Below are 12,366 nucleotides of genomic sequence, written 5' to 3'. Positions count from 1 at the left end.
TATTTGATACCCAGTTAACATCATATTCCTTCTGAAGAGTTACTTATTTTTCCTTTCACATAGAATCATATATTGAATGATTGCTGGTCACATTTCTTCTGCCCGGTTGCATCCTGCAGGCTTATCTGCTTTGCCACTGGGCTACATTATACAGCAGGGGCTCTGTTGACTGTGGTCTTGCTTCTGTGTCGAAAGGCAGTGACTTCAACTCTAATCTTAAGTGAAAAAATATGGGCCACACTCAGTGTATTAGTGAACAAAAACCATTTTACAGATGAAAGATTAAACCAAGGCCTTAGGTAATGTAAAATAATCCACGACACCATGTTGAAGAAGATCAGAGGAGTTACCCGAAAGTCCTGTCCAGTGTTAGACCTATACCCAACACATGCGGCCGTGCTTCACCCATTCCCACCGTGACATCGTTTCACAGCTCCTACTGGTGATGTTCTGCTTTGGGGGGTTCTGTGGATGCCAGCAGGTTTCCCCCAATCAACGTGTTCCCTTCTCTCATGGCCTTCAAGCGTTTCCTTTCAAAATCATTTACTTACTGATATCTTTGTAAATATATAGATGAACAAATAGAGAATTGCAATAAAAAGTCGGATTCTTTGGCCCCCAAATCGCTTCAGTAAGTATTCAGGCATGGTGGTGACCTGCAGAGAGAAGATATGTTCATCCCATTGTAGCGCTGTAGAACATAGTGAGCTGGCTGGGAGACTGGCAGAACAGGGCTGGTGGGACAGCAGGAGGTGACCAGTGGGTCCTGCAGGGACCTGTGACCTTGCAGATGGGGTAGGAAGTCACACATCCAACTGCATCAATGAAACAAAGGTAGGCAGCATTGTCAACAGAGGAGGGACAGTGGAAGAGGATGGAACAAATAAATTACAAAGAGATAGTAATAAATTTAGCCAATAGGCCTGTCCTATTTTTAATTCATTTCCAGGATCTGGGCATCACTGGTGGTGCCAGCACTTAGTGCCATCACTAATTGCCTCTGAACTGAACCACTCACTCAACCACTTCAGATTCCAGCAGCTTGGAGGTCTGGAGTCACGTACAGGCCGGGTAAGGACAGTGGATTTCCCACCCTGGTGTACCAGGTGGGTTTTTACGACAATCCAGTGGTTCTCATTATGAGCACCATTTTGCTTTAAACTCCAGATTACTAACTGATTTATGTCCCACAGCTGAATGGTTAGTCCAGGACTCTGAACACCCAGAGTGGTAACTTAACCTCTGCCCAACCCTGTGGTAAGTGAATTGCAATACAGGCAAATGTGAGATTTAAACTTAAAAAGAACATGGTAAATGGGTGTATGTTTTGGGATGTCAGACGTGACATTGCTATTCTGTTATTGAGAATGGTTTCCATGATGTGTCAACAACTTCATTTTCAAGGACACAAGCAACTGAAGAAGTGGGCCATTCAGCCTCTTATACCTGCTCCACAAGGCACTAGGATCTGTACTATCCCAGGCCAGTGGCAGAAGGTCAGCTGCTTGGTGCCAGACATTTTTCCTCTTCCTGTTTTCCCGCTGCACCGGGTCAGCAAGCTGTCAATTATCCTACACCAATTGGAAGGGCAAACCATGACAGAATCACTGCCCTCAGTCCTGGGCACTGCAAACACCCTGCCAGCCCTCACAGGCAGAGCGAGTTCTCAACAGAGAACTGCCCAGTCCACAAAAACCTTGTTAAGCTAAATCGGGAGGGATGTTGAATGATTCCCTCAAGGGGGAGGGGAGGGGAGAGGAACACAGCGGGGATCAGATCTGAAGTGCAAACATTACCTCAGCTGAAATGTAGATGGGCAGGAAGAACCACGCCAGCAGGATGAGAATAACCATTCCCTGGAGAGAGAAGTACAGGGAGGTGATGACAGCAGAACCAGGGCAAGGTCCCAAAAGTGATCCCATACCATCAGACCTCAGTGACCCCTTCCCTTCTCCCCCTTTCCCTTCATCTCAGTAACTGTCCCCTTAAAAACTGCACCTCCATCTGCCCTGCTGAACCACCCACCACCTTCCCTGCAATCCCCCCACCCTCAGGTGCAGCAGGGACTCAACGGGGTTCAAACCCAGCAGGGACTGATGTAGTTCCTGGCTTTTTAATGATCAGCAAGGTTTGAGAGAAATGGGCCAGTTATAAAGTTCAGTTTTACACCCACTGCTGGTTATTATCAAGGCAATCTAACACATAAACCAAAATTGTTATAGATTGAGATTGGTTAAAGAAACTGATTATTTACTTCTGATGCAAAGATGACCAGTTTAACTCTGCTAACTACAGTCAGTGAGATCCCATTCAAATCCTTTGTTTTTCACACTGTTGTCATGTCCCAGCTCCAGCCTTGGCTCAGGCCCCTCACTGTGGCTGCACACTGACCCTTACACCCCAGACAGCAGTGATGCTGCCCTCCTACAGACTTCTGAAACCCAGACTGTATACAGCAGGTACCTCAAGGAGAAACCAGACACAGATTGGGTGATCTTGGTGGAGCACCTGCGCTCTGACGGATCTGCCACTTGAATTCCCAGTCCCACTCCCACTCTGACCTCTCTGTCTGTGGCCTCCAGCCCTGTTAGAACATGGTCCAACACAAGCCTGAGGAGCAATACCTCATGCTGACCTGCTATCGAACTCCACAACTTTGGGTAGCTCGCTCTTTCTTTCTGTCGGCATCAGTATGGCTATTTCTTCCTTCATGATGTTGTCTCAGTTTTCTCCCTCCATTAGCCTGGCCCTGCCTTACTATCAACAACATAAAACATAAGAGGCAGAGTGGACTTCTAGGGGCCACATTAACTCACCTGGTCTCACCCTACCAGGGGTATTTCCTTGGCTCTACCCATCCCTCTCCCACCTCTCTGCAACCGGAAACCAATCTGTTTTCTCTCTTTCCCAGTTCTGACAAATGGGTCTCAGACCTGAAACATTAATGGTTGCTCTCTCCACGGATGCTGCCTGACCTGCCAAGTGCTTCCAGCATCTTCTGTTTTATTTCAAGTCCCCTTGCACCTAAGTGACAGCCCAGTAAGGAACTGTTAGTGGGAGCAGTCTCCCGAGTCAGAAGGTTATGGATGAAAGCCTCAAACGTAGAGGTATAACATCAGAACTCTAGGCAGGCACCCCACAGATGTCACGAGGGAGAGCCATCCTGCTGTCAGATGAGGCGTCTATCCAAGGCACTAACGTAAAAGATCCCCAGGAACAGTTTGGTCCCCAGTTTCTCACACACGGCCTGACAAAGACTGATCGTCCAGTTACAACTACTTGGTTGTTAACAGGAAATTGCTGTGCATAAATTGGTTCTGTCATGTCATGTCAGCATCAGTACAGCTATTTCTCCCTTCATGATGTTGTCTCGATTTTCTCCCTCCAATGTTCCCTCCCAATAGTCAGCGGGATTTAAAAGAACAAATTTGTAGAGAGACAGCAGACAGCAAGAAAAATAGGGTTGTGTTAGTGGGTGATTTTGACTTTCCACATATAGACTGGGACTCCTATACTGTAAAGGAACTGGATGGTATAGAGTCTGTCAAATGTGCTCAGGAAAGTTTCCTTAATCAATATGTGGATGTTCCAACTAGAGAGAGCGCAATGCTGGATCTCCTCTTAGGGAACGAGACAGGGCAGGTGACAGCAGTGTCTTTAGGGGAACACTTTGGATCTAGTTTCAAGATAATTATAGAGAAGGATAGGACTAGTCCTAGGCTTGAGATTCTAAATTGGAGTAAGGCCAATTCTGATGGCATCAGAAGGGATCTGGCAGGTGTGGACTGGGATAGGCTGTTTTCTGGCAAAGAGATGATTGTTAAGTGGGAGGCTTGCAAAAATGAAATACTGAGAGTACAGAACCTGTATGTTCCTGTTAGAATAAAAGGGAAGGCTAACAGGTTAGAGGGAACCTTGGTTATCAAGGGACATTGAGGTCCTAGTAAAGAAAAAGGAGGTACATATCAGGTAAAGGCAGTTAGGATCAAATGAGGCACTTGAGGAGCATAAGAAATGCAAGAGAACACTTAAGAGAGAAATAAGGAGGACAAAAAGAGGACATGAGGTTGCTCTGGCAGACAAGGTGAAAGAGAATCCCAAGGGTTTCTATAGCTATATTAAGAGGAAAAGGGTAGCGAGGGACAAAATTAGTCCCCGTGAAGATCAGCATGGTTATCTATATATGGAGCCGAAAAAGATGGGGAGATCTTAAATGAATTTTTTCCATCTGTATTTACTCCGAAGACAGATATAGAGACTATAGAACTGAGGCAAAAGCATAGTGAAGTCATGGACCGTATCCAGATTACGGAAGAGGAGGTGCTGGCTGTCTTGAGGCGAATGAAGGTGGATAAATCCCCAGGGCCAGACAAGGTGTCCCCCTTGGACCTTGTGAGAGGCTAGTGCACAAATTGTGGTGGCCCTGGCAGAGATATTTAAAATGTCCTTAGCTGCAGGTAAGGTGCCGGAGGACTGGAAGATAGCCAATGTTGTTCCGTTGTTTAAGAAAGGTTCTAAGAATAAGCCAGGAAATTATAGGCCGGTGAGCCTGACGTCAGTTGTGGGTAAATTATTGGAAGGTATTCTAAGGGGCAGGATATATAAGTATTTGGATAGACAGGGCCTGATTAGGGACAGTCAACATGGCTTTGTGCGTTGTCGGTCTTGTCTAACCAACCAGTTCTTCGAGGAGGTTACCAAGAAGGTTGATGATGGAGAGACGGTGGACGTTGTCTACATGGACATTAGCAAGGCCTTTGACAAAGTGCCGCATGGGAGGCTGCTCCAGAAGGTTAAGTCACTTGGCATTCAGGATGAAGTAGCCAATTGGATTCAACATTGGCTTAGTGGGAGAAGCCAGAGAGTGGTTGTCGATGTTTCTCTCTGACTGGAGGCCTGTGACTAGTGGTGTGCCGCAGGGATCACTGCTGGGTCCGTTGGTGTTCATCATCTATATTTATGATCTGGATGACAATGTGGTAAACTGGATCCGCAAATTTGCAGATGACACCAAGATTGGGGGTGTAGTGGACAGCGAGGAAGGCTATCAAAGCTTGCACTGTGATCTTGACCAGTTAGGAAAATGGGCTGAAAAATGGCAGATAGAATTTAATGCAGAAAAGTGTGAGGTGTTGCACTTTGGGAGGACAAACCAGGGTAAGACTTATACTGGATTGGTAGGGCTCTGAGGGGTGCAGAGGGACCTGGGAATACAGATCCATAGTTCCTTGAGAGTGGCGTCACAGGTAGATAGGTTTGTAAAGAGATCTTTTGGCACCTTGGCCTTCATAAATCAGGAGTCATGGTGTTACGTTGAAGCTGTACAAGACATTGGTGAGGCTGAATTTGGAGTATTGTGTGCAGTTCTGGTCACCTACCTGCAGGAAAGATATCAATAAGCTTGAAAGAATGCAGAGAAAATTTACAAGGATTTTGCCAGGACTTGAGGACCTGAGTTATAGGGAAAGGTTGAATAGGTTAAGACTTTATTCCTTGAAGCACAGGAGAATAAGGAGAGATCTTATAGAGGTCTACAAAATTATGAGGGGTATAGATAAGGTGAATGCATACAGGCTTTTTCCCCTAAGGTTGTGTGAGACTAGAACTAAAGGACATAGGTTTAGGGTGAAAGGTGAAATATATAAGGGGAATCTGAGGGGGAACTTCTTCACTCAGAGGGTGGTGCAAGTGTGGTACAAGCTGCCAGAGGAAGTGGTAGATGCCGGTTCAATTATAACATTTAAGTTTGGATAAGTACATGGATGGGAGGGGTTTGGAGGGATATGGTCTGGGTGCAGGTAGATAGGACTAGGTAGAAGATCAGGTCAGCATGGACTGGATGGGCTGAAGGTCCTGTTTCTGTGCTGTAGTATTCTATGACTCTATGTTTCATGATACAACAGGACCTGCATATCACCAGGGGCTTCATTGAACTGTTTATGCTGATTTGACAGTGGGTAAGAAGTCAAGGACAAGCAGGCTTTTCTCTTTTTCCTACGCTCTGAGGCTTTGATGGTTCAGTTCTAAGGCACTGAAATCCCTGGCAGATTCAGGACCTTCCTCGCACATATCTCCTCAAATAACAACAAAAACATTAAATCTCACTGCTCTAGCTACACTCAAAGGAGAATGTTCTGGAAATATTCAGCAGGTCAGTCAGCATCCGTGTAGAGAGAAACAGTTAACATTTCAAACCTGATGCTTCGTCAGAACTGGAAAAGTGAGAAGGCAGGCATTGCTTTAAGCTGCAGAGAGGAGTGAGGTAGAGAGAACATTGGAGGTGTCTGGGATAGGGTGAAGATCAAGTTTCCAAGGTAACAATTACTGAAGGCAGTATAGAGGCACAGTTGGTGGACCTGACGTCTCCCAGCACCAGATTTGATCCTGACCTTAGGTGCTAGCTGTGTGGAGTTTGCATGTTCTCCCTGTGACTGTGTGGGCTTTCCTGGTTTCCTCCCACATTCTGTAGACAGAAGAATCAATCTGGAGTTGATGGGCATCTGAGGGAGAATGTGTTACTGGGGAGTAGGGGAGGGAATGGAATTGATGGGGAATGCTCTGCAGGGAAACATCATGGACCTAGTGGGCCAAATGATGTCCCTCTGTGTCATAATAAGAAAGCAAAAAATGGCAGTTAGGTCAGAAATGAGAAATGAAACAAACTGAAGCAGAATGTGGAGAGAAACAAGTGTTACCATGACAGTTTTGGTGCGCACTCTATCCCAGACATCCCATCTCCTCTCCTCCCCCCCCCCTCTGCACCTTAAAACACACTTGTTTTCTCATCTTTCCAATTCTGATGAAGGGTGGTTGACCTGAAACATTAAATTCTGTTCCTCTCTGAGGATACTGCCTGACTTGCTTAGTGTTTCCAGGATTTTCTGTTTCTGTTTCCAAGAACAATGATCTGGAGAGGGAAAGGAGAGTTAAAACAAGTTGATAACCCATCACCACTGATCACATCACAAGGAAGTGTACTAATAGAACTCACGTTGAACTCATATGCACTGACTGCGATACCAGAGGCAGCCCCAGTGCCTGCCAATCCAATGAAATGACCACTTCCCACATTACTGGCAAAGAGCGAGGCTCCGATCTAATGGAGGGAAAAGGGTGTTTTAGAGCAGAAAGCTTCAGAACCTAGTCTTTTACTGAAGTCACAAGCCAAGGTACTCACCGGCCACCACACCATGTCCTTCCCAGCGAGGAAGTAGCCCTTCACCGTGTTCCTCTTTGTCCTGTACATGGACTGACAGAATCAACGGATGGTGAGATCACAGGCACTAGTTGATCCACATTTTCCCCCTCGCCCTGGCTCTCAGAGCTCGATGGTGATCTGCCTGGATTTCTTGCCAAGTCCCAGCCTGAAGAAAAGCTCAAAGACATTTTGACCCAGACATTTTCATCCAAGGGACCATCCCAGGGTCTGGCATGTTTGTGATGCTCATTCCCCTATCCCGGCCTCGAAGACTGAAATCCCTTCAGGATTTAACTCATCTGGTCTCACCCTACCAGAGGTATTCTCTTGGTTCTACCCATCCCTCCCTCCACCTTCTCTGCTACTGGAAACTAATTTGACTTCTCACTTTCCCAGTTCTGACAAAGGGGTTGCAGACAAAGGACCCCTCAGAACCTTGCCCAACTGCCTTCGAAAGCTGCGTTCTGATTCCACATGCAAGAGCCTGCTGAAACCCTTGTCCTTGGGTTATCAACCCATCGTCCATTAGAAACCACTGCCAAGAGGATGGGCCCACTTGCTTGTAATTTTAGCACATGGCTGTTCAGTGTAGGATATAGGGATGGTGCCTGTTTACTTTTGGAATTGCACCATGCCCAGGTTGACCAGGTACTTGTGAGCTCATGGTCTAGGTTCTCCTGGCAGCTGTGGCCCAGACACTGACATCATCAACATGTCCAACACCAATCTCTTTCACCAGCAGCACCAATTTGTGTGAGGCTCACCACATTATTAGTCACTCCCTGCCGGGGATTCCCAGGACCGCTGCTCTCAGCACACTGGACTGCCTACCTCGAGAGGCTGCTCAAATACTGTCCACAGCCTCAGAGGCTGCTGCAGCTCAGGGTGAGACCTTTATCCCTTGTAGCACTCAACACCTCACTGGTCCCTCCTGTGGGAACCATACATCACTGGAGGATCAATAGGGTAATGTCAGGGACCTTGGGGCAGGAGCTACATATTTTCCTATCCACCCAGAGCTTGCTCCCATCTCACACCAACACCACCTCCCGCCTGGTCCTCTCCAGTGGACAGGCTCAGGGCTTCCAAGCTGTCATCACTGAGATGTGTGAGACCCTTCAACGGGGCTTCAGTCACACGTTCGTGCCTGAGCTCCGGTCTCAGGGGGTCAGTGTCACCTCAAGTTTGGGTCTCCCCACCACAGGATCATTCCAAACACTACCCCAACACTCCACTGTCTCCCAACACCCCGTTCACCGCTGTGTCGATGAGACCACCCAGGGACCGTGTCCGTGACAAGGTGATTTACTGGGATTTGCTGGCATCATTGACTTCCCACGAGTCTGGGCAGCCATGGATGGCCCACAAGAGGCCCACTCAATATCCCAAGCATTTCCTCAGAAGGGAAGGGTTCCACTCACCCCTTGTCCAGGGGCATTAGATCATCAGAAACTCTTCCCATGGTCAGAGCCACAATTCCTGGAAGTCCCCGTGACCAGTTCATCCTCGGGGACAGCAGGTTGCCAGACTGCCTGGATGGAGGATCCTGGGGAAGGGGGCAGGTGGGGAAAGGACTGTCCACCTGCCCTGGCTCCTCATCCAAGTGTAACTCCAAACACAGTTGTTGGTACATCCACGCTGACAAGGAGATGGGGTCTCTGATGCCTCTGTCAGTCCTGGGGCCATCCAATGTACAGATTTCACCACTGTGTGGTATATAGCCCAGAGATACACAGGCAATGGCATGTTCTTGAGGGAGGAGGCCCAGTGGGAGAAGATCCAATGGGAGGAGGTCCAGTGGGAGGGAACCCTAGTGGAATATGTCCCAGCAGGAGGAGCCCTGGAGCCCAAAGACTGTCAGGAAGAGGAAGCACCTGAAGGTGGATTTGCCAGTGAACACCCGTGGTGAGGTGAGGGAGCTGGTCACTGGGGATGAGCAGATGCCCCTCCAGACCAGCCTGCATGATGAGATTTCCACCCCATGTCACCTGCCACACAAACCCCTCCCTGTCACCAGGTACTGACACAAACAGAAACTGAGGGAGTAGAGGTTCCCCGGCTGCCCTGCTCTGCTCCTGCTAGCATTAAAATAATAAAGAATTAACTGTACACTCCTTGGTTCTGCTGTTGTCTACTTTATTACAGCGCGGATCAACTTTCACAACTGAGCCCCCAGGTTGTTGCAGGAAGGCTGCGGGACACAGAGCTGAGACTGGTTGACTTTATGGCACACCAAGCAGGCTGGTACTGGATGGGTTGGGAGAACGTCAGAGCAGTAATTTCTCAGTGAGGCCTCAGTCACTTCAGACCACACAACCGGGTAGCGTCGACAATGGGTGGTGGGAGCTACTGCTTCACACAGCTCTGGTGGAGATCTGAGCAGTGAGCAGTGACACTTGCCCCGCACTACCCATCACTTAATGCTGGAGGTCCCACATCTCAGACTATCCATACCCTCTTCCTGCAACAACCACATCTCCAATAGAAGAGGCACACTGTGGAGGATGATCCACCCACAGGCAACCTCCTCACACTCTGCCCCAAGGGTGGCTGAGATAGCTCCTGTGCTGCAGAACAGGCAGGGCACAAAACTCATGAGGCTGGAAACACCCTCATTGGGCACAGGTGCCAGGACAACCTGGCATCAGAGCTGTGGTCACATGGGCACCGCCTTCTGTAGGAGGACAGTGCCCACACCATGGCCTGGGCTCCATCCACTGAGAAGTCTGTGCAGGTCTCCAGTTACACCCACCAGCTCAGGGCTGTCAAGGCCACATCAATAATCCCAGTGCATTCACAAGATGTTGTAGCCACAGCAGGTGAACTCAACACTGGGCTTCCCCTCCAGTTTCACGAGCTGTACAAGGGTTACAGTGCCCCAGTGCTGACACCCAGTGCCCACAGTGTCCAGTCTGTCAGCTCCCTCCCACGTATGTGCGTGTGTGTGTATGTCTGTGGTATGTGTTGTGTTTGTGTGTGTGTGTGTGTGTGTGTGTGTGTGTGTGTGTATGTGTGTGTGTGCTGTGTGTACGTATGCACGTGTGTGTGTGGTGTGTGTGTATGTCTGTGGTGTGTGGTGTGTTTGTGTGTGTGTGTGCTGTGTGTGTGTGAGTGTGTGTGTGTGGTGTGTGTGTGGGTGTGTGTGTACGTGTGTATGTATGCATGTGTGTGGGGTGTGTGTGTATGTCTGTGGCGTGTGGTGTGTTTGTGTGTGTGTGTGCTGTGTGTACGTGTGTGTGTGCTGTGTGTGGGTGTGTGTGCTGTGTGATATGTGTGTGTGGTATGTGTGGTTTGTGTGTGCATGGTGTATGTGGTGTGTGTGTGTTTTGCTGTGTGTATGATGTGCATGTTTATGTGAGTGCACATATGTGTGTGATATGTGTATATGTGTGTATGTGCTGTGTATGTGCGAGTGTGTGTGTATGTGTGAGTGTGCTGTGTTTGTGTGTGTGCATGTGTGTGTGTGCTGTGTGTATATGTGTGTGTGCTGTGTGTACGTGTGTGTCTGTGTGTGTGCACTCTGTGTGTGTGGTGTATGGTATGTGTACATGTGTGTGTGGTGTGTGTGTATGTGTGAGTGTGTGTGCGTGTGTGTAAGATGTATGTGTGTGTGTGGTGTGTGTGGGTGCAGTGTGTGTGGGTGGGAACAGTGTGGAGGGGTGCAGTGTTTGTGGGTGCAGTGTGTGTGGGTGCAGTGTGTGTAGGTGGGAATAGTGTGTGGGAACAGTGTGGGGGGGGTGCAGTGTGTGTGGGTACACAGTGTGAAGGTGCAGTGTGTGTGGGTGCAGTATGTGTGTGCGGGTGCAGTGTGTGCGGGTGGGAACAGTGTGTGTGGGTGGGAACAGTGTGTGTGACCTTTCTTTATGTCACTGTGCAACCCACCCTGATCCATCAGGTCACATCATGAGAAAGGAAGCTGGTTTCAGTGATGAGCACTTACCCAGAGTCCGACAGCCAAGACAAAAAGCAAATACACAACCAGGACCACAATGTCAGCCACCTCCAGATTCTTATCTTCTGGCACAGCTTGTGTAGGTTCTGCTGCACTGGTTAGGCTGCCCACTGCCTTTACCATGGCTCCGTCTCTCCATAACATTGTCACCATATCTCCCTTTCGATCAGATCTTGTCTTAAAAGGGAATCAAATGGCTTTTCTTAACATGAAAAGATCACAGCTTTCTGTCAACAAATGCAAGAAAACCCCTTAAAATTGTGCAACCTGGAAGTTTTGTCTGAAAGAGTGTCAGTGCTTGTTGACTCCTGCCTGAGGTAAGGTTACCTACCTTTGGGATTACTGCCTTGCCACTTGTATGCAAGGAGTCACTGTGGGAGGAGATAGAAGGAGATAATCCTCCCATACCCGTGGGAGCTGCTATCCTAATAACAAGGAACTGAAGAATTTGGTCATCTGTACTCCTGAAAGATCAAATTCCAACCTTTGGTGTTATTAAGTAAAGGAAGAAATTCTCTTTGGGTTAAAGTTTAAGTAAACTATATTTATTTGACGTTAGTTTATGCATAGTTGGGGACCATCAAATGGTGTATAAGTGAATTGAACCTTGGAGTCCTTTAACAGCTTCTCCTTATCGCCCAGCAATACAGTAATCTGCAGTATTCCCCTCCCCTCTTTGATTCACATTAGCCTTCAGTTCCATCGGGTGACAACATCAGCTCCCAGTCTGTGGATAAGCTCACATCAGGGGATGTATGGTAGCAACTTACCTTCAGTCAACAATCCAGCATCAAACTTCTGTCAGAAGCATAGATGGAGTTCTCAGAGGCTCAGCAACCAATAGCACCTTGCCAGCAGTTAGAACCTATCTGAACATTGTGGGTGGGATTTCCTGACACATTCCTTCCACTACCGGCAATAAATGGGAAGCACCAGAAGGTTAACCAATGTGATTGGGGTTCCACCACTGGGTTTTAGGGTCTGGCAACCTCTAGCCTGAATGTGTCCTCATTGACTTAGTTTCACTGAAGATTGATCAAGAATTGAAAAAAATGCACAGATACCAGAAATCTGAAATAAAAACATAAAGTGCTGGAAACTTCAAGGCATTGAAGAGCCCTGGTCAAACTGAACTCAGTGCCATCACAGAGTTTATCCAGGATGCTTCCTAGGTAAGAAGACATGCTATAAGGAGAGGCTGGACAAAGTTGGGTTG

General features: G+C 48.0%; 1 protein-coding gene across 3 annotated transcripts in view; it reads right to left on the bottom strand.

Annotated features, from left to right (window-relative positions):
* The window catches only part of slc5a11 (solute carrier family 5 member 11), a 45,644-nt gene extending 34,050 nt beyond the window's left edge, over positions 1–11,594 (bottom strand). For 2 of the 3 annotated variants that reach the window (XM_052022370.1, XM_052022371.1), the window contains exons 1-6: positions 11,482–11,594; positions 11,139–11,327; positions 7,178–7,249; positions 6,992–7,096; positions 1,797–1,856; positions 552–656 (exon numbers count right to left, since the gene is read on the bottom strand). In XM_052022370.1, coding sequence (XP_051878330.1) covers positions 552–656; positions 1,797–1,856; positions 6,992–7,096; positions 7,178–7,249; positions 11,139–11,327; positions 11,482–11,556 — 606 coding nt within the window. In that variant the 5' untranslated portion in view covers positions 11,557–11,594. Of the gene's footprint in view, positions 1–551; positions 657–1,796; positions 1,857–6,991; positions 7,097–7,177; positions 7,250–11,138; positions 11,378–11,481 lie in introns of all 3 variants that reach the window. The other variant, XM_052022372.1, reaches the window with a different exon arrangement.
* Between the last annotated feature and the right edge of the window lie 772 nt (positions 11,595–12,366).

The sequence above is a fragment of the Pristis pectinata genome, chromosome 8 (assembly GCF_009764475.1).
Source record: "Pristis pectinata isolate sPriPec2 chromosome 8, sPriPec2.1.pri, whole genome shotgun sequence".
In the NCBI taxonomy this organism is placed as follows: domain Eukaryota; kingdom Metazoa; phylum Chordata; class Chondrichthyes; order Rhinopristiformes; family Pristidae; genus Pristis; species Pristis pectinata.
This window is presented reverse-complemented; position numbering and strand designations above follow the sequence as displayed.